At 38.3% G+C, this 23,248-nt stretch overlaps 2 protein-coding genes across 3 annotated transcripts in view; both read left to right on the top strand.

Annotated features, from left to right (window-relative positions):
* LOC126297588 (presequence protease, mitochondrial) overlaps positions 1 to 3,770 on the top strand; it is a 58,163-nt gene extending 54,393 nt beyond the window's left edge. For both annotated transcript variants that reach the window (XM_049988562.1, XM_049988563.1), the window contains one exon: positions 471 to 3,770. In XM_049988562.1, coding sequence (XP_049844519.1) covers positions 497 to 3,487 — 2,991 coding nt within the window. In that variant the 5' untranslated portion in view covers positions 471 to 496 and the 3' untranslated portion in view covers positions 3,488 to 3,770. The remainder of the gene's footprint in view (positions 1 to 470) is intronic.
* A 7,125-nt stretch (positions 3,771 to 10,895) lies between these two features.
* Positions 10,896 to 23,248, top strand: part of LOC126297589 (probable methyltransferase-like protein 25) — a 35,778-nt gene continuing 23,425 nt past the window's right edge. Inside the window, exon 1 of the mRNA XM_049988564.1 lies at positions 10,896 to 11,338. The gene's annotated coding sequence lies outside the window, so the exon portion shown is untranslated. The remainder of the gene's footprint in view (positions 11,339 to 23,248) is intronic.

The following is a 23,248-nucleotide window of genomic DNA, read 5'->3' as shown; positions in this document are numbered from 1 at the left end:
CACACACACACACACACACACACACACACACACACATCCATCCGCACATACACAGACACAAGCAGACACCAATTGTGTCTGTGTATGTGCGGATGGGTGTGTGTGTGTGTGTGTGTGTGTGTGTGTGTGTGTGCGCGAGTGTGTGTGTGTGTGTGTGTGTGTGTGCGCGAGTGTACATCTGTCCTTTTTTTCCCCTAAGGGAAGTCTTTCCGCTCCCGGGATTGGAATGACTCCTTACCCTCCCCCTTAAAACCCACATCCTTTCGTCTTTCCCTCTCCTTCCTGAAGAAGCAACCATCGGTTGCGAAAGCTAGTAATTCTGTGTGTGTGTTTGTGTGTTTTGTTCATGTGCCTGTCTGCCGGCGCTTTCCCGCTTGGTAAGTCTTGGAATCTTTGTTTTTAATATATTTTTCCCATGTGGAAGTTTCTTTCTATTTTATTTACATCAAAATATATATTTTCTTTTACAGGAACTGATTGTCATCAGAAGTACAAAATGTGGAAATTATCTCGTTATTTGAAGTTTCATCAGAAACATTTTGATACGAGGATCCAATTGAGATCAGATTCCACAGCCTCCTCATTTCAGGAAGGGAGAGAAATTGAAGGTTTTGTTGTGACACAATCTGGAAGTGTTTCAGATCATATTAAAGCCATATGTTTAACACATTTGGAAACTGGGGCACAGTATGTTCATTTACAAAAGAATGATCAAAACAATGCTTTTGGGGTTGGTTTCCGAACAATTACTGCAGATTCCACAGGATTACCTCATATTCTGGAACATACCACATTGTGTGGGAGCAAAAATTTTCCATGCCGTGACCCCTTTTTTAAAATGATTAACAGGTCAATGGCAACATTTATGAATGCCATGACTGGTCCTGATTTTACTTTGTACCCATTTTCTACTCAAAATTTCCAGGACTACAAAAATCTGATGGCAGTTTATCTTGATGCAGTTTTTAACCCTCTCTTAAATAAAAATGATTTTCTGCAAGAAGGCTGGAGATTAGAGCATGAAAATGTGGAAGACAGAAATTCTCCAATAATCATAAAAGGAGTTGTTTACAATGAAATGAAGGGTTTGTTCTCAGATAACCAATCCTTATTCTCTCAGCATTTGTTAAACAGTATTCTTCCAAGCCACACCTATGGCCATGTTTGGGGTGGTAATCCAATTGATATTCCAAAGTTAACGCACAGTGACCTGATAATATATCATAAGAAACATTACAATCCCAGTAATGCATTTTTTTACTCATATGGAAACTTTCCATTGGAATATAACTTAAATTACTTGAGCAAAAATTATTTGTCTGGAGCAAAATACTCGGAGCGGTATGAAGTTCCCTCTGAGAAAAGGTGGTCTTCACCACTACACAAGCATGTTGGTTGCAGACTAGACCCACTGACACCAGATAAAGATAAACAGTCAACAATTGCTTTTAGCAACCTTTGCTCTGATGTTACTAATATACAAGACACTTTTGAAATGTCAGTTCTTAGCACACTTTTGTTAAAAGGGCCTAATTCTCCTTTTTTTAAAAGCTTGATTGAATCTGGATTATCTGCTGGGTTTGCGCCAGTCACTGGTTATGAAAGTCAGACTAAAGATACTATCTTTACAGTTGGTCTTCAGCATGTGCGTCAAGCTGATTTTGATCAAACCAGCGAAGTGTATAATAGTACTATTGATAAAGTGATTAATGAAGGATTTGACAGCAATAATATAGAAGCAGTCTTACACGAAGTGGAACTATATAATAAATTGGAGGGAGAAAATTACGGCATACGCCTCTTAATGAACATTGCACCCATGTGGAATCATGGTGCCAATATTGTAGAGAGCCTGCAGCATGACAAACACCTCTTAGTTTTGAGAAACAAACTGAAAGAAAATCCAAAATATTTCCAAGATAAAGTTCTACATGAGATTAAAAATGAAAAACATAGACTAGTTTTAACAATGTCACCAGAGGAAGACTATGAAGCAAAGAAAATTTCTGAAGAAGAGAAGGTATTGAAAGACAAGCTAGTTGCTCTATCACCATTAGAAACATCTGAAATCTTTAAACAAGGGTTGGAACTTCACAAGTCACAGTGCGCAGTTCAGGATGTTTCATCATTGCCTACATTGACTGTTGCAGATCTTGCTCAGTTTGTTGAAAAAGTTCCTGTTACAAAACCATTTTCATCAGAGGTTCCCTTTTATGTTTATGTTCAGCCAGTAGATGAAGTTACCCATTTCAGAGCTGTTTTCAGTACAAAGGAACTTGACTCGGAACTAAAAAGTCTTGTGCCATTATTCTGTACTGTTGCACCACAGATGGGAACAAAAAACTATTCATTCCGAGAATTTGAACAGTTGGTGCGTTTAAAAACTGGAGGATTTACCTTTAGCAAACATATTTCAGAAGATGTTTTCAAAACACATACTTATGAAGAAGGTGCTGTTTTTTACTCTCATTGCTTGGATAAAAATGTGCCTGATATGTATTTATTAATGTCAGAATTTCTATCTCTTATGGATTTAGGCGATATTCAAAGATTTGAAACTCTTACTAGACAGTTGTCTGTGGACTTGCTTAACAGCATTTTTGATTCAGGCCATCATTATGCTATTTCATCTTCTGCTTCACTCGTAAGCCCTATTGCACGTCATGTTGAAAGTTGGACAGGGCTTACCTACATCAAAAAGCTACAAGAAATTGTACAGCAACGTAAATTTCAGGAGGTCCTTTCCTTACTAAGTAACTTACCATCTGAATTAATACATAAATGCATCTCCAGGGCTGCTGTCAATCTTTGTGAGAAGAATGCAACTGATAGTGTGGAAGAAGCAACCAATTTTTTGAAAAGGTTTTCTGCAGTTGGTAACCCCATAACAAAAACAGAAGAGGAGGACTTCAAACAGGTCTCAGATGCAGCTGTGCATCATGTTCACAGCATCCCTGTAAATTTTGTATCTAAGTCAATAATGACTGTGTGTTATGGTGATCTCCATTTTGCTCCACTTAGAGTCCTTGCAAGATTGTTGTCAAATTTATACCTGCATCCAATAGTTCGTGAAAGGGGTGGTGCTTATGGATCAGGCGCATACATTTCTCAAAGTGGAGTCTTTAGTTTCTTTTCTTATCGGGATCCAAATTCAACAGCCACATTGGACACATTTGACAGTGCATGTGATTGGGTCAGTGCAAATAAATTTTCTGATACAGATATCGAAGAAGCCAAATTGGGGATCTTGCAAAAACTTGATGCGCCAGTTCTACCTGAAGACAAAGGAATGAGAGAATTTCTTTATGGCATAGATGACAGTATATTTAATGGCCATAGGCAGCAAGTCATGAATGTAGCCAGGGAACAAATACATCAGGTGTCAGAAATGTTTTTGAGATCAAACAAATGTGGTAAGGCGATTGTAGGCCCAAAAAATAATGAACTGGGAAATAGATTATCTGAAAATTGGAACACCATTAATTAAGAGGTATGATATTGGAAAAGACGCTATCATTTTTTGAAAATATACTGTGGTTGAAATCTAACTCTGATTCAAATAGTTTTTCATACTTCAGAGAATAAAGACTGCCTGTGTGTTGTGTTTTATTCATTTGTTAACTAAGAAATCTGAACTGAAACGTTGCAGCATAAAAATTTGATGTAGTCTTATTTTATAAACTCGTGTGCCAATTAATATTAATATTTATCATTACTGATGTATGTAAATGTTTATAAAGTTTTGTAAATAAAGTTTTCTGTGTGATGTAGTATTTTACTTTTTGTGGTAGCATGAGGACCTTGAAATATAGTAAATATAAGCATCATTGATATGCAGAAAATTTCCAAATTTCCAGGTTCATGACTCACATTTATTTTATACTTTGTTATTCATAGAGATACAAGTTGATTAGTGCACACCTCCAAGAGAAAAGTACCCACTTTATGTGAGGAGGTTGGTTAAAAGGGAAAGTTTGGAAGAAAACTAAATATAGGGGTAGAAGAAGAGAAACAAACCCAAAGTGATAAGTATAAAACACATAAAGTGCAGTAAATAGAGTTAAAGGAAGGAACCTAAGTGAAATAAATAAAAACCCCTGTGGAACAAGGAAAAAGGACAGACTAAGATAGATTCATTCTGAAAGAATAGCGACATTTGAGGACTGTTTTTTTTTGGGGGGGGGGGGGGGGGGGGATTTTCATCTCTAAAGTGCAGGGAATTTGTACTGATTGAGGAAAATCCAAATGGTACTTGTGGTACAGCAGGCAATTACACCTCCTGAATCAAACTGTGGGAACTTTTTTAAAAATCCTCTCCTCTTGCCACACTTCCAGACAAACTATCTCAGCCTGCACTCCAAGCCATTACCTCCCCCCCCCCCCCCCCCCCAATTCCTCCATTGGTGTTTGTTAAAATTCTTATTTAATTATTTTGTTTGCCTGTAAGTTCCCACTTCTTATTCTGTTAATTACACTTTATTTGTATTGTCTTCCTCTGACCCAAGAACAGGATTGCAATACTTTAAAAAAAATATGCTGCCTGACAAAAAAGGAAGTACTCAGAAGGAACAGAGGAAATGAAATGACACTTCATGAGTGAAGAGGGAGGGTAGATGATGATATTCCAGTGATTACGAGATAGTCTTAAATTTATGGAGAACTTTGCAGTATGAGCCCACTTATCAGTTTGATGTTTCACGCCCTCTGGCCTGGATGCATGCACTGATTTTTGGCTATGAAGGGTGTCATAAAGCGGTTGTATCCTCTCCATATGCAAGCTGGCCCTCAGCTGTTTAGCTGTTGTAACTAGTCCTTGATATCCTGGACACTGGCTCAGGAACGGAGTTGATGTCCGAACTTCTACCACTCGTTCTATGGGGGACATATATGGGGATCTTGCTGATCACGAGGTACCTTAACATTATGCAGGCAGTTTATAGAGAAATAGGCTGTGCGTGTCTTTTCGAATAATGGTACAACAATACTGTCCCATGAGAGGTAACACATGAGGATGGGGGATGTCCGCGATGTACCATTGTGCTGTCATAGTTTCCTTGAATGCTACCAGCATTGAACTGAGATCATGCCTAATGGCTCCCAACACCATGATGCCTAGAGTAACACTGCTGTGCCTCTCTGAAACAATGGGAGATTGGAATTTATCTCTGAACCCAACGTGACACCAGTCAGCAGCAGTTCATCTTTCCCAGTCACCGCACCACCACAAATGCAGCTCGCTTTTTGTGTTAGGATGCGGTAGTTCCTAGTCCAGCAGCTGTTATTCTCTGACAAATGGTACAGGAGAACACAGAATGTAGCAGGGGGTGCATTACTTGTTCTTGGATGGCAGGTGCAAATATGAAGGAGTCACGACACACTTGTGTACAATATGGTGAATCTCACTTTTAGTGGTCAGATATGGTCGATCAGGACCTTGATGACAAGTATGCCTGCCCTCACATTGTCATGCAGTCCAGCATTGGGCCACAGTCACATCTAAATGCCCCAAAAATCTGGATATTGTGTAATTCAACCAGACAACCAAATGAAGACCCACAATGAGGCCACTTTCAAACTCATCAGGTGGTGATAACTCTGTCTCGTGCAAGTACACAGCATCTCCATGTCCTGCACAGTGATATCACAACATCTGATGCTGTTCACACTCCTTACATATCCTACAGGCCTAGTATAAGTACTAATACACTCTGGTGGTTAGTCTACCAGCCACAGAGAATTGCACCTCTACTTGTTTACATACTTAACAATGGTGTGCACATGTACCAAGTTACACAGAGATATTACCAAATCTTCTGGGTGCTTCACTTTTTTACACAGAGATTTCACACAGGCATCACAAATGAGTACTGGAATGTTTTGTTTTCCTCCTCCTTACGCAGGATTTATTCTTCGTCCAATAGGTTGTACATTGGGTGTATTGAATGATTTTTTGAACATTCACATAAATGAATTGCACAATCTTTTATGAAATTCAGTCGTGGAATATTTTTTTCAAACAACACAGTTTATGAATGTGTAGCAGAAAAAAAAGCAAAAGAATACACATCCCACAGTACAAATTATGTCTGAATAACTTTTACAGGTGGGACACAACTATTTTCCTTCTTTTTAATTTATGTTACTAAGAAAGACATGGCATTCTGAGTATTTAAACACAGATTTTGAACAATCAGTTCTTATTTCAGCAGCTCATCTGCTTTGTTTTCCATTGAGTGAACAGAGTGCCAGATATTTACTCTATTTTCCTTACAACCAAATTGAGATTTGGAGCCATCTTTGGTCTTTTCATGGCAGCTGGTTTTAGATCATCAGGTTCAGTCATAGAACTCTATCATGCACCAATGTAAAAGTTCAAAACAAAGAGATGCGTGATGGATTTTCTGTTGACTCCCATGAGTTGACAGTGACCAAATCAAACAGAAAAATATCGTTATAGACCCCTGCCTTGCCCATGTTGATATTCAATAATGGGAACTCATTCTGTCACAGAGATCCACACCTCCCAGTGATTTGCTTCATACACAAATACATTTTGGTTGCTGTGTTTGAACATATTACTATACTTTTTGTCCTATCTTTGAACTATCTTAATAGTATGATACAGGTAAAAGTGAATGCTTTAGTAACAGAATGATTGCCCGTCTATTTCACAACTGAATTTTTCCCAACTCCTTTGAAAAATCTATGAAAAGCTCTGCTACCTCTTTTCTTTGTCTGCAGCAAGTTTGAATGTGATCCTTGATGAAATACAGCGGGCTAAAAAATGTTCCTACTGCATGTATTTGTCTTTGAAGCAGGCATTCTAACAATGGGAGGAAAGTGAAATACAAATCAGAGTACATTATGTACTTGCCAGAAACTACCCTCTGTAGCAGCTCTTTGATAACAGACTCTGCAATACACAAAATAGGTTATGTGTGCCCAGTAGGCCACATACAAGTTCCCAGGTAAATGAAGAAGTCGAGCTCCAGTACTGTGCAGTTGCTAGCAGAAAATTCATCAACCCCACTAGATTTGGTTCATATCTTCAGTTGCTGCCTAAGAGATGTTCTCCAATAGAAAGCAATTGTTTGTTCATCTGTGGACAGGTGCTTAGGACGAGGAAAGGACAGACTTTTTGTTCTTGCCATGTCGATGTTTGGTTGCATTTTCCATAGCTTATTTTTTACTTTGGTTTCATCTAGAATGTTTAAATTGTCTACAAAGTGCAAATAATTCCCAAGTTTGATAATTTTATTCTTAAGCAGCACTGTTAGCATAATTAAACACTAGCTTGTTACTTTTTGAAGTAACGTCTTTGCAGTACTCTAGAAGCAAAACAGTTACCTGAAGATCTGTGCAAAGGACATCTACAGTGTTTAAAATGCAATTGATAGAAACATTGTATTGACAAAGATGAAAGTGTATTGTTCCAACTGAATTTGAGTGAAAGCCTGAAACATGTCTTGGCATAATAAACCTATACTTAAAGTAACTGGTTGCTGTATTTCATAAAATAATGTTACAGTTAAGTATGTAAAGGGTTCATTGTGCTGGGGTTCAAAATTCTGGATTCACAAAGCACACAAGGTTCAAAAGAAAGCTGAAATGTGGTTAACAACTGTGAAAGGGAATTAACATCTGCATGAAAATAAAATTAGTGTGCCTACGGCTGTGAAATTAGCACCATTCTGGTTAAAACTTAGGTAAGTAGTTTTGAAGGAGTGCTTTTGCTACTAATAAGTTCAGTAAATGCTGAACATCATTTGATAACTGAATTACTGAACCAATGAAAAGAATGTGGTGACTATATCGGCACATCATCATGAACAAATAGCTTTCACATGCTTGAATAAATGCTTCACGGAGCTCTTGCTGTGTTAGATGTTTCAATCTTGAGCTTTAGATGACTTCCTCAGTTGTCATCAACAGGTGGCTATTAGATACTTTGATGGCCCAAATTATGTTATGGAGATATCACAAAGTCAAGGAACTCCCATAAGCCACCAGAGATTATGTCTATGACTGAAGAATAATGATAACAATACTGATTTCATTAGATGGTGGAAGACTGAGTTGATTTTTCTGTTGTCTTTCAGCATCAAGTACCCGTTTCCAATAACCACTATGGGTGTATCCACTGTGCTGGTTAAAGTTGTTATTCTGATTTCAGTGACTTCTTTAGTGATAGAATCTGTAGGTAGATGCATGGGATAATATTTTTGTTTTATCAAACAAAATCATATGCTTGTTTGTGAGCCTTTGTTCACAACAGCAGATTTGTCAAAATAATGATATTAAATATGGCATTGGTGTTACTGTGCAGCATTCTGAAATTGTTCTTATTGTCAAGAATGTTGCTGTAATAAACTGTCCAATAGTGCTCACTTGCATTGAGAAAAATGGAAAATAAATAAATTAATAGACACAATTAATCTTGTGCTATTTTACTTCTTACAGTTATACAGGGCTAGTCAGAAAGAAAGGTGTATGCTTTGACGGGTGATAGTATTAGTGATTCTGTACAAAAAAGTCACATGAACATATGTTTTGTTCTTAACAGTTTTTGAGAAAACTAATGAAAACAATGGGGAACAGGATAAGTATAGGTGACAGTGAATGAAACATTGTGATCTTATGTTTTGTTTAATTGTGTAAATTTCCTCACAAAAAATTTTCAAAAAGTCCACTGTTTGTGGCATGCAGCATTGCATTTTGCAGCTCCTGTAGACAGCTGTTGTGTTGCTGATTTGAGCTCACTTGTACTGTCCTTTAATTGAGTAGAGACATGTAAAACACAAGATAGAAGTTACTCATTTGCGTCCACTCTGTACTTGCAGAAATCGCTCTGAAAGCAACCCCCCAATGAAGTAATATTGAGTGACCTCGGTGGCCAAGAAATGACTCCACGGTGACCGATCTAATGCCCATGATATATTTCAGTGATGTACTGTGTCACTAGCCGCATGGAATGTGCGGGAGATCCTTCATGCTGAAAGTCATGTTGTCAAAGAAATTATCCTCGATGTATTATTGTAACACATTTTGAAGGAAACACGACACTGTACCCCATAAAAATGGTTATCTAAATTAAATGGACTGACGAGTTGGGTCATCGTCACCCCACCGTGAGCAAGTGAAGAGCGCATTGAAATTGTCGGTCAAGACCACACTACTAGTCCAATAGTGTTTTGGTTGTATTTGGATGCAAGTGCTGGTGAAGGGCAAGCGACTGACACACAATTTTTGAACAGCGACTGACACACGATTTTTGAACAGCTGTATGTTGGATACAGTTAAGAAAAGAGCATATGTTGATTTGAAACTTTCTGCTCTGAATGGCCAATACTATTAGCCCTCAGAGCATGTACCTTTCCTTCTAACTCACCCTGCATAGGTGTAGGAATCACAAATGGAAAAAAAACTGTCTTTACATGTGCAAACAAGTATTCATTGTTGTACTGCAGACAGGAAAAAAATCTGTAGTGTTTTCAGAAATTCTAGTGCTGAAAACAAACCATCCTTCTTCTCATTAGTAATGTCTCCAGCTGTGGTTATAGTAATGCTTCCAAAAGTAGATGAAATTCCAGTACTTTCACAGATATGAGAAGAAGAAGTCAAAACAAATTTATCTTAGGTAAACGCATGACTGTGAAGCTTCAGAGATGTAAAGTATGTTTAACTGCTTGTTTATTGTGATTGTGTAAAACAGTCACATGTTAAATATGTCCACTTTTCCCCAAAAATGTTACTTATGAGCTGGAATAAAGTACTTGGTTTTAGAAAGCTTAAGGGTAGTACAAATGCCATATCCCGGTAATGTTAAATTTAACAAATTTATATCCCATTTCCTCAGGAACTACCCAAGATAATAAAACAAAACTTTTCCGGGATATGGAGTCATATCTTATACATTCACTAATCTACGATCAAGTATCTAACTTTATTAGGAAACAAGATATGAATTTTTTAATGAAGGTTGTAAAAAATTAACTAATTATGTTATAAGCAAACTATGCTATTTCTACCATTGCTGATCTACATAAACATAATACCACTGTCAATAAGAGGTAAAAACTTCAGTGCTTTGGTTAAAGTAGTTTCTGAGATGATGGGAAACATTTGCAAAAAAAGTAGTTTTTCATCATTTTTGGGCACCCAGGTCAATTCAATACTGTTGAAAAACTTGGGTACATTTTGAGTTTTTCCTGTGAGGCTATTCTTCAGAAGATCTGGATGTGCTAGATCTCTATATGTTAGCTTTATTACTGCTCCAAAACCTTCAGGCATGGTTTTTCTGTGGGTGTATTCGGCCCCTGCTGCCTCAGCTTCGTGGTATTTACACCAGTCAATTGAACACAAGTTGTGTAGTGGCTTCTTATCACTTGATGTCTTGCAGAAAAACAAAACGTTGTCCATGCTGCTTTTCTCTTTTATTCCAGACTTTTTTGTATTCTTTCTAGTGGCTTGGCCATAGTATTCACTTAACTGATTGCTTGTTTTATCAGTCAAATGCCCTCTAATAGTCTTGCCATCTTCAAGCATTTTGCTAGAAAAGTTTTGCCTGATTTTATGCAGCCGGATACCCATTCATTTCTGCACGACAGACACATTCTAAATTTTCCAGGGTTAGGTGATCATAGGGCCTGCTATCAACTATTGATTTGAATGAACTGGATATTCCATTTGGTGGAGTCATATTAAGGAAAGAAAAACAACTCAGTGAGCAACAAGTCCAAGTGAAATGTGTAAAGCACCGTACACATACAGGAAGTGATATCAAAGCAATCAATGTAGCCAACTTATGCAGCAGGATGTTTACTATAAATCAACGTAAAGCACTGCCTTCAAGAGCAAACAGATCCCAAGATATCTTGTCATGACTGAAAATCTACTCATGAAACCTGTAGAAATTATTTGTGCAGTAAATTATTTCAAAATAAATTAAAAACCAATGAAACATGCGTCAAATTAAAGAGGGAACTCCAAACAACAGTCTTCAAAAATAAATAAGTAAAAATTGACATTTTATACTCATACCACATTTTGTACTCCCCTTAAACCCAACGAATTTTAAAGAAGATCCAGATGTGCTGTTTTTAGTTTGGTCATGTGTTCCAGGAATATTATGAGTGCTAGGATATCCAAGAATCCTGCATTGCCGAAGACATTATGACAAAAATGTACAGTGTAACTCAGATACAATTTGTGTGTGTATTATTATGACTGTTATACAAAGTGCTCAAAATGTTGACCTTGAGCATTGATACATGCTATAAAGTGAGTCCAGACAGACAATACTGCACAATGGATTTAATCTGGATGTATCACAGCACAGGTTCGTGTAAGACATATTGCTATTTTGTATTTCTTAATCCAACAATCTTTAAATTTCTGTTAACAACATTTCTATTTATCTGTGCAGAATGGGAAGCAAACCAGTCACACTTGCACCACATGGATTGCCTTACGTCCTATTAGATATCTTTTAATGACTGCAGCAGTCTATGATTTAGAAACTACTGCTATTTAGATTCCTATCAGCAATTCACGGACAAATGCAATTCTTGAAAAACGTGTGCCACATATTGAGAGACAACCAGCATGGATCTTCAACTGTTCTATTGTACATATTGTGAAGAGTGATTTTCTCATGGTTTATAAACAAAATATTGTATAGAAACATCACATCACATTGCAGCTTTTGTAGATACCTTTCAGCGGACTATAATCAATTTTGAAAGTTATCGTATATACTCGAATAATCCGCGCATGTTTTTTCCCGAATTTTAGGACAAAAAACGGGTGCGCAGATTATTCGAAACATTGTTGGTACTGCTCCACCTCCAACAATACATCCCATTATACTATTCCATTGTTGCGGCCTCAGTCTGTGACGCATCAGTAGCACGTTAGGAGTGAAGTATTAACGTCTTCAAACTTGTTAATTATGGCTACAGGTTCTCATTATCGCTCGTACACTGCTAAAGAAAAAGTGAAAATTATTGAAGAAGCCGAGAATATTGGAAACCGTGCAGCAGGAAGAAAGTACGACATGAGTGAGAGTTGTATTCGCGATTGGCGAAAAAATAAAACGCAGCTTCAAGAAACTAATAGTAATCGCCGGGTATTTCGCGGCCAAAAAGCGAAGCATCCGGACCTCGAGAAACAGCTCTGCCATTATGTAGATGAGAAGCAACAATATGAATGCGCGGTGATGAGTGAAATGTGCCAAATGAAAGCATTTTCTTCAGCCAAAGAACTAGGCATTACCAGTTTTAAAGCTAGCCGGGGCTGGCTATCAAGATTTTTCAACCAAAATGGTTTAAGATTCCGGAGGAAAACTACTATCGCCCAGTGGCTTCCAGGCGATTACGAGGAAAAAATAGTGAATATTCATCGTTATATGATAAATCTGTGCCATAAACAGCCCTATATATTCTCGCAAATTGGTAATGCGGATCAAACGACAGTCTATTTTGAGATGCCACTCGACAGCACAGTGAAGAGGAAAGGAGAATCCAGCATCATGATACGAACTGGCAGCAGTGAGAAACAAAGATGTTCAGTGATGTGTGTAACTGGCAATGGACGAAAACTACCACCTTACGTGATATTTAAAAGGAAAACTATTCCAAAAATATCAGTAAAAGGCATACCGGTATTAGTGAGAGCGAATCCGAAAGGGTGGATGGACAATTAACTTACAAGTGACTGGGTGACACACGTTTGGCAACGTCGTCCTGGTGCGTTACTGAATTTACACATGATGTTGGTCCTGGACAGCTTCCACAGACATACAATTAAGGAAGTGCGTGACAAATTACAAATGGAAAACTGACTTGGTCATTATCCCTGGAGGCCTAACATCCATCCTACAACTACTAGACGTGTCTATAAATTGGCCATTCAAAGCTGCACTTAAACATTGATATACGCAATGGATGGCTGATGAAAACCATAAGTTCACACCTAGTGGAAAAATCGAACAGCCGGATTTGTCCAAGATTTGCGAATGGGACTCCATTCCGCAACCACTGGTGAAAAAAATTCTTCAAAAAATGTGGAATCACAAAGTCACTGGATGGAACAGAGGATGATGCTCTATGGGAAGATGGTGAAGACAATGATTCTCCCGGTAGTGATGACGATGAAAGTGATGAATAGAGTGGTAAGTGAGGAAACGTACCGGTATTGACTAAAATATTTTATCGCACGTACCGTATTAACAAATTCTTAATCAAGATAATTCACATTTCTTTTTTTGCTATTGTAGGTACACGTATAGTCCCGGCTACCGGTGATAATGTTTGCCAGCTGCATGCCACTGAATCGGTTGCGTTTTGAATGATGTATCAAACTGTACAGCAGTGTTGCTTCAAACTAGTAATACTTTTGATCACATCATAACGTCGGAATTTTTTTTTATAATATAACAAATTAAAGCAAAAAATAATTTTTTTTCCTCTTCCTCAAAATTGGGGTGCACGGATTATTCAAGTATATATGGTATTACCATGAAGCTGCTGATGTCGCAAAACATGGAAAGGATGTAATGCATGCGAATGGAGTATTCACAGAACACTCCTTGGCTGACCCCATTTGCACAATGAAACTGCCTCATAGTGCCGTGTGGACTGCATGTTACCTCTGCTGAAAAGTTAGTTGAATCTCTCTCCTTGGTCTCTGTTCTGGGGAAATCTTTTATTCCAAATTTCCAGTTTCTGGGTATTTTCTAAAGGTTTCCCGAAACATTGTGAGGGCTTGACACAATCGCAATACTTTTCAACATGCAACTACACTGCAGCTGTAGCAGTTTGGCAACATTCACTACAAACAAAAACCATAACCACTTTTTTGACTGCCATATAATAAATTATGCAAGTCTGAATTGCTTCATGATCAAGCTGTGTAGTCACAACAGCAGCTGTGCACAGACTGTTACGCAAATCATACCTGAGTTGTGTGTTTGCTTACTTTTGGTACAGAAGGGTAAACATTTGTGTGACTTCTTTTCGTGATGGTGGGACAGTATTCTGTAGCACTGGTAATGTATTACTATTTGATCCAATTCCACTCATGTTGTGTCATGGAAATCCTCTTCAAAGGATCTTTTCTATGTCACAGAAAAAAGTATATAGCTCTGTTTAAAAAGTTAAATCTATGTCATAATTCAATAGCTACAAATGTTAAAAATTTCTTGCATACATCAGAAAATTTTCCACTGTCCACTATACCATAGCAAAAATTTCATCTTGATATATTTACTCATTCTGGATACATTTGGAATGACCTGTCTTGGCTGCCTTTCAATCTTTACATTCTGAAGGTAGAACTGTCACTAGGGAGTATTATACATCACTACTGAACAATGCAATTTAGGTTAATCATATTAACAGACCAAGGAGAGAGTTGTCTTGTGTAATAAGATGCTCCTCCATGTCTAGGATAATAGTTGCAAAACTGTATGACATGCTTCCACATTACACGCCATCAAATTTAGCTCCCAATGATTCATTTTTGTTACCAATCCTGAAAAAATGGCTGGGTTGAAACATTCAAATAAAGATGAAGCTGAAACTGACATTTTACACAGATGGACAAAATATTATTTTTCTAGTGGTATTAGTAAGTTGGAGCACCACTGAACTAAATGTATTTATAATGAGTCTCATAAAATAAATAAATCATTCTCTCTGGTGTTTTTAGATTAGATTAGATTTTTCTTTAATTCCAATTGATATACCTTTCACAATGAAATGATACAGGCCATCTACGAGTAAAATGTTTTCTAACCAACTGTCATGTTTAGTGGCAGAAGTTTGATATATAATTAGGACAGAACCCTTGGCCAACTCCCTCACTTTGAAACACCCAGTATATACTTTTGTGCTGCTGCTTGATTCCTGAAGCTAAACTATGACTCTGACAACAAATTATGTTTACTGAGATGTGTTTCTACATTGCCATAAATTACCTTATCAGAATCCTTAAAAAAAACACTGGCAGCATAGAAATTTCCCTGTATTTGAAACATTATTTCTTTCTTCCCTCTTATAATGTAGTTTTATTAAAGTATGTTTTTTTTTCTGCCTCGAAACATGCAGCACCCCGGACATACATTACACAATGACTGAGTATAGGAGTAATGTATGGTGCTATTATTTTTATAAGCGTACTTCATATTTCATAATACCCAAGTGAGTTTTTACTCTTCAGAGATTTAATAATTGATTAATTTACTCTGTGGTTGTTTGCTGTAGTCGTATGTTACATAATTGTCTTGGTGCACGAGCAGCAGCTTGTACCAATAAAATTTTGATCTAACTTGCTAACTACTAACCATGAGATGGTTACTAAATATTTTTCAAAACTCTGATGGGGTCACTAACAGTTATGTTCTCCTACAGAAGAGAGAGAACATTTTGTGACTCAACACTGTGCACAGATCTTTTTTTTTTTCCACAACTGACCATATAGTTTTTGTTGTAAGTAAGCTTCTTCTACAACACATATTCTATTAAGCACAACTACAATTAAGTCATAGGTAGTACTAGTTTCTTACTCTTCAGGAAATACACAAAACAAAAGACTTCTGGAGGTGGATATACATTATCAATACAGTACTCTGAATATTTGTTGAATAACTTGCACATCAGTGCTGGAGAACTCCTGGGTACGAACCACACTCTCGGTTCACCCATATGCTGCCAGTTCATTCACTGAAAAAACAATGGTAAGTTTAACAATGAATGAAGGCAGTCTCACATCAGGCAGACAGGCAACAAAGTCCAAACCACATAGCTTAGGGTCTTCATCAATGGATACACCAGAGAGCTTGCTGTAAACATTTGGTGGTTGACAAGTGAGACCATCATGGTCTCTGGCAACCCTTAAATTTGCTTTGGGGATGTTTGCCACTTGAGCTGACACCAGCAGATGTGTCCTCCCTTGCCACGTCTAGTAACCACACCAGACACATGCATAATACGTCCAGTGCGGTTACAAGATCACTCCCCCCTTGAATCAGCCCATAGGGCAGAACTATCCTGGCCAGAGCAGAGGAGGATGAGGTGTGGGTTTGGGTGCTGTCACTGGTAGAGGAGCCATTTCTGGGTATGGCACCAGAGAAGCAGGAGACAATGGTACGCCAAACTCTCAACTTGCTGTTAGTTCCAGAGAAGACTGTGGGTTTAACATCAGACCCAGGACACACTGGGAAGCATCAAGGTCCTGATTCATAACCATGACTCAAGGTGGCTGGAGAACCAGGAAGAATGAGGCTTCCGCCCGTGGGACGTCGTTTTGGAACCAGACCCTTAGGTCTCCTGTTGTTGGTCTGTGAAGTGGGCAAGGTGGTCTGCCCCCACATGTGTGCCAGATCCAAAGGTGGATCTTGCTGCAGAAGAGGCAGACAGAGCTGGTTCAGGTACCAGCAAAAGATGCTGTCAGGTGTGGGGATGCCATGAGATATGGTCATCAGGACCAGCTGGCAGCCATGATTGGATGGTGATGGAATGTCTAGACAGGCTTAAGTGTGAACAAGTCTACCCATACAGGTACAGCCACCTTAAAAAATGTGGCTGCTTCTTCTTCTTGTATCAATGGAGGCTGAAGTAGATCTAACGCGAAATTACTATGCAATAGTCCTGCTGGGCTTTGATTATGATCGGTGCCACCCAGTAAGACAGTAAAAAGAAAAGCAGTGCAGAACTGGTAGCCTTGGATTTTGATAGGTCTTTCATCTGTGGTTTAAACATTCTGACAAAATGTTTAGCCATCCAATTAGAGGCAGGGTGGAACAGAGGTGCGGTAATGTTCTTGATTCCATTCCAGGTACAAAAATCAACCACATGGCACCTTGGAGGGGATCCGAAAAGTCTGCATCCACCTGATCCCATAGCTGGATAGGCATAAGCAATGGCTGGTAGACTTCAGGCAGTGCAGGTTGCTGTGTCTGACAAGCTTGGCACTGTTGAGCCACGTGCACAATATCCTCATTGATCCATGGCCAATACACATGTTGCCAGGCCAGGTTCTTCATTCTGGAAATGTCACAGTGACACTGATAGAGGAGTAGCAGTATATGGTAATGCAGAACCTCTGGACTCACTGCACGATACTGACTGTTATCTTGACTCAATAATTTGTGAAAAGAAATAATGAAGTTCCTGTGAGGATGGCATTAGAAGGGCATGTGGCCAGCCAGTTTGTAAGTTCGTACAAACTGGCAAACCTGTCTGCAACATGTCTGGAAGTGATGGGAAACTTTTCTATCAACTGTTACATTTGTGAACCAATGTGAAAGCAGTCAGTCTTGTTTATCACATTTTTCATTGGGACCCATAGTAACTGTGACACCACATCTGAAATTCACGTGTTGGGTCAATATACAATAATGAATGGAATATTGGTAATTAGACAAGAGAAGAGCCAAGTGTTGTAATCTCTGAGACATCCATTTAGGCAACTTTGACTTAGGGCCAAATATGGCTAACAGCAGCTTATGATTTGGGATCTGATGAAATTTGTTGTCACACAGGAAAATGAGAACTTCTGGACACCAAAGATAATTGGCAGTGCCTCCTCCTCTATGTGGGAATAATTTTCTTGTTCCCCAGGTAGTACCATAGAGGCAAACACGATATGTGAAAGAAAGGCCCCATTGCCATGTGATGATGTGTCCATGGCCAACACTAAAGGTACATGAGGCTGATACCAGGACGGACAAGTAGTAGTTTGGAGACATTTCTTCAGCTTAAGAAATACTTGGTAACAGCCCACGAACTACTTGAAAGCGGCCCCTGTTCTCTGCAATTGATTCAACAGTTGGGCTAGTGTTGTAATTTGGGATATAAATTGGCCATAATACGTGACCTTGCTCATAAGAACCTGAAGCTCCTTTATGTTTTTTTGGGTAACCTATGATGTCGGTTTAAGGTCTTCCCAGCTAAGGAAATATCGTATATAATCAACACAAGCCTGAAAGAAGGAGCATTTTGTCAAGCTACACTTTAGCCCAGCTGTCAAAAGCACTGAAAATATTTGCCAGACATTCAATATATGCTCCTGAGTTCTTCCTGTGACCACTATGTTATCCAGATAACTGATGCATTGTGGAATGTTGGCAATAGTTTGTTCCAGAAATTTCTGAAAGATTTCTGGTGCATTAGCAAAATTATATCAAGTGATTTACAGAGTCTCACACCATTCTTCAGTAATTTGCAGCATTGTCAGTAGTTAAATTCTGTAACTGACCTGTCATTGTCTTTAATTTTATGATACAGCTTCAGTTTCATCCTATGTGGTATTCTAATACCACCTGTTATTGAAACTGACTGAGTAGTAGTGAATTTCTGTTTTTAATTTTTTTTACAGAAAAAGAAGGCAGATTTGAAGCTTTGTGAAAATTTAGTAATGTTGTCCTTCATTTTATTTCAAGGAGGGTTTTATACTGAGGAATATACTGTTTGAAGTGGATATTTTTGTTTTATTTCTTGCAGTTAGGACGTAATAGTGAACATAATATTTGAGGGGAGGGCCTTTCCAGTTCTTGGCGATAGGTTGTCACAAAATTATATGGTTCATGTACAGTTGCAGTGGGGTTGGTTTCACCTCTACCGTTAGGTTCTTACATCACATATACACCTTTGGCATACGTCTTTAAGCATTAATGAACATCTTTACCTGGATCATGTCTGATATTTGGGACCCTTTGTTAAATTTATACAGTAGTACATTGTGTTGTTTTAATGGTTAAGTTTGGAAGCAGCGAAAGTTGCCATTTTAGATTCCATTGTTTTCACATATGATGACAGCGATGTGTTTTGTGACTGTGATTCAGGTTTCTTCTCTGTTTATGTTTTATACGCTAATACATTACTGGACTACAGCAGGGAAAAAAATAATGGAGGTACTCTGTTGGTACTTCACAGAATATTACCTTAAGGTTGCTTCAGCTAATACATTAGAGTACCATATTTTTATGTTTGTTGACTTATAGTTGTTTAGTTTTCAAATATTGGAATTGTGTAATTGTTATTTGGTAAACAGGGCCTGAGGATGATAGTAATGATCCGCCAAAACTAGCCGTGTGATAGAATAAAGACATTCTTAAGATACAGCTGTGGTAGTACTTTTCTCATATATTTGTCATTCAAGTTGTCAGTATTGTAAACTGCCTGCCAAGTGTTCAAGATATGGAGTCATATCACAAAATCCTTTTTTTTTTACTTTTTTTTGAAATACAATCAACTTGATTCATTTCAGTGTCAATATTTAACTAAAAAATAATCAGTGAAAGTATTGAAATGATTGTGCCACTGTTTCTCTTTACTTTAGTTTGATAGTACACTGTATTATCAGGTTTTAGTTTTTAGTAGCACCATCAACATTATTTTCCCTAGAGAAACAGTCAGAAAGGTCAGCTTCCATTTGACTGATAAAGTCGTACTTTTTGAGGTATGCAACCATCTTGATCGCTATGTAGTTCACTTACGGCGTGTTTTGAATAATCATCATCAGACAAAATATGCTTAGAAAAGCTCATACAAGTAAAATTTACTCTCTTATGTGCAATTGCCATTAAGCGTCTTTTGAAAATATGCGTAACAGCTGTTGCACAACAAACAAAGGTTCCTCTCCACTGGACTCTTTGACAGCTGACCAAACATTCAAAATAAAACAATCAGAGTACATAACATTACTGATGGCCTCTCTTCCAGCTGTCTGTGCCCATTTTTTCACCCTCTTCCTTGACAGACTGTTTAGTTACTGCTTAAGGTACCCTAATTGTGCATGAAGGTTATAGGTTATAGCTTTCTGTTACTCTATCAATTTATCCGAACTATCTATACTGCAGCTTCAGGTGAATTCCTTGTTTGATTCCCAACTAGTCTCCCCACTACATTTACCAGATGAAACTACACTAGACTCTTGCTAATCCGGCCCTCAGTATTCCGGTTTCTCAGTAATCCTGCGTACATCCAAAAACACTTGCACAATGAATTATCATGTGCAACAATGCTTAGTTAAACAGTGCTTTATATACTGTATTCGAAATTGTAGCTTTCTTTACAGTTTGGGATCATATCTTCTAAAAGGAAACATGTTACACTAGACCTCAAGCAGAAACTTGAAATTTTAGATAAGTTAAATCGAGGTTCTTCACAGAAAGCCATTGCTGCTGAGTTTAATGTTCAATGATCAACTATTTATAACATTAAAAAGAAAGATGTTATTCGACATTACCCAACACAAATTGATAGTGAGTTGGGAAAACGGAAAGTTATGCGGAAGAGTGAGAATGAAGAACTGGATGTAGCTGTTTATAGATGGGTCATACAACAACGCAGTAAAGGAATTCCAGTCACTGGCCCAATTATAAAGGAAAAATCAGCTGCATTTAACAAACAACTAGGCGGTAGTAACTTGTTTGCAGCGAGCGAAGGTTGGCTATCAAACTGGAAAAAATGACATGGCATTCGGCAGCTGACAGTCACTGGGAAAGTCGCTGATGAGTTTGTAAGCAAGATACAGAAGATAATAGAGGAAGAAGATTTAACTGCCGATGCCTTGTATAATGCTGATGAAACAGGACTCTTTTACAAGACGCTTCCTTCAAAAACATTAGCTGCCAACAGTGAGAAGGAAGCTTGTGGTTACAAGCAACAGAAACAGCACATAACATTAATGTGGGTTGTAATGCATAAGTGATTGGAAAAACCCAATGTCCATGTTGTTTTCAACACACTGACATAAATACTCTACCAATGCAGTTTTGTGCTCAGACGAAAACTAGGATGAACAGACAAATATTTTCGCTGTGGTCCCATGAAACATTTGTACTCACAGTGAGAAAAGAGCTAAAGAAGAAAAAGCTTCCACTGACAGCTATCCTTATGAAACTTCCTGGCAGATTAAAACTGTGTGCCCGACCGAGACTCGAACTCGGGACCTTTGCCTTTCACAGGCAAGTGCTCTACCATCTGAGCTACTGAAGCACGACTCAAGCCTGGTACTCACAGCTTTACTTCTGCCAGTATCTTGTCTCCTACCTTCCAAACTTTACAGAAGCTCTCCTCGGTCGGGCACACAGTTTTAATCTGCCAGGAAGTTTCATATCAGCGCACACTCCGCTGCAGAGTGAAAATCTCATTCTGGAAACATCCCTCAGGCTGTGGCTAAGCCATGTCTCCGCAGTATCCTTTCTTTCAGGAGTGCTAGTCCTGCAAGGTTCGCAGGAGAGCTTCTGTAAAGTTTGGAAGGTAGGAGACGAGATACTGGCAGAAGTAAAGCTGTGAATACCGGGCATGAGTCGTGCTTCGGTAGCTCAGATGGTAGAGCACTTGGCCGCGAAAGGCAAAGGTCCCGAGTTCGTGTCTCGGTCGGGCACACAGTTTTGATCTGCCAGGAAGTTTCATATCAGCGCACACTCCACTGCAGAGTGAAAATCTCATTCTGGAGCTATCCTTATAATTGACAATGCTCTCAGTCACTCTTCAGATGTTTCTCTAAAAGTCCAATGATATGCGAGCACTCTTTCTGCCACCCAATGTGACAGCCCTAATACAGACCATGGACCAGGGAATTTTGGAATCAATTAAATATCATTATCAACATTCACTTCTCATCTCCTTGCTGAATGAAAGTGAGACTATGCTGAAGGTGTGGAACCAATTAACATATGCACTGTTGTTTTCTAAAGAGCCGAAGCATGGGATAAAGTGGACAGCACTATCATAATGAAGAGCTGGAGAAAATTGTGGCCATCCATTGATGCCGAGTTGGATCCAGTAGTGAGTGACACAATGAGCCAGTCAAATTGGAATTATCAATTACTTTGTACACTGACATGTTCCAAAACCTTCCAGGAGGAGAAGAATTTGATGATGAAGATACTACTAAGTGGCTGAATGAGGAAAACTGTGATTCAGACCAAACTTTAACAGATGAAGAAATAATCAAAAGCGTGCAAGAAAGTAACAATGGGAGTGATGAAGAAGAGGACACATACAAACATGATGAAATATGAGAGAGCAGCACAGACTTACAGTTACCTATAATCACTAATGGTAACCTTCTTTAACAACAAATATGAAATCCTTTTATAAGTACGCCACTCAACCCTTCTTATTTGTTGAAAAATAACTGAAAACAGACAGAAATTGCCCTTATGTGTTAACAGCAAGCAAAACACAAGCTCAGAAAATACACACTGCAAACAACCGAAACTCACTCTGTATTAGGCTGACAGTAACAATTGTAGTCTGATTATGGTTACATGTTTCACAAGTCATCTAGTTCACCACATCAAAAATTTTGGATGCAGAGCACCATGAGGGAGGGAATTAGGCCAAGTAGAAGTGCATTTAAAACATGCTTCAGTTTCTGACCTCTGCACCACAGTTCATAAGTTTCCACCTTACACTGTGTGGCAACCTCTCATTGTGTAACACACTCATAAAATGTTTTCATACTTCAGGGGTTTGTGTACTTACGCGTGGAATGAAATTTTAAGAGATGTTTGTGAATTATGAGGCCCTTTTGGATTAATGTAGAAGTGTCCTTCAGAAAATATTGATGTGAAAAGATTTGGGTAAATCATCACCTTGATTCCTTAGGAGACCTAAAACAGTGTAACATTTAACTTAAGTAAGAGTTGTGGATTTTCATTTGGCAATATTTTAAATTACCATCAAAATATGCTGATGGGTTTATGCAGAATCCAACCCCACATTCAGTTACTTGGGCATTTTTCTGACACTGTTCTTCTGTTTATCTTCCATTTGAATTCACTGCTAAATTCTGTAGCACTCTACTGAGAGGAATGGAGCAAGTGAATCATGATAAAGGGAAGAAGTTCTGCCTCCTGCTTTGATACTTGAGTACTTTTTGGTCTCTGAGCAAACTGTCTATACAGTTGAGTACCTACTCCCTTCTCTTCCTTTAAGAGCAAGATAATGTTATACCATTATGTTGGGCAAAGCACATTGAAATACATTAAATACAACAGTCCTGTCACATAGTGTATCACTCTGGTCAGTCTAACTTAAGAAATCTTTATTTTCACTTCATTTACATATATGTCCGTGTTTTTGAGATCCATGAGTGTGTAATGAACAGGCTGTATACAGGCAGTCTTGTTGTGCACATTTGGCACAAAGTAACAGAGTTGTAAGGAAGCAGTATGGTACAATGAATCACAGCCAGCACCAGTTTAAATGTCACTTAGTGTCATTGTCATGAT

Source organism: Schistocerca gregaria, chromosome X, assembly GCF_023897955.1.
Source record: "Schistocerca gregaria isolate iqSchGreg1 chromosome X, iqSchGreg1.2, whole genome shotgun sequence".
NCBI classification, from domain to species: domain Eukaryota; kingdom Metazoa; phylum Arthropoda; class Insecta; order Orthoptera; family Acrididae; genus Schistocerca; species Schistocerca gregaria.
The sequence above is the reverse complement of the archived record's forward strand: the minus strand, read 5'-3'. Positions and strand labels throughout refer to the sequence as shown.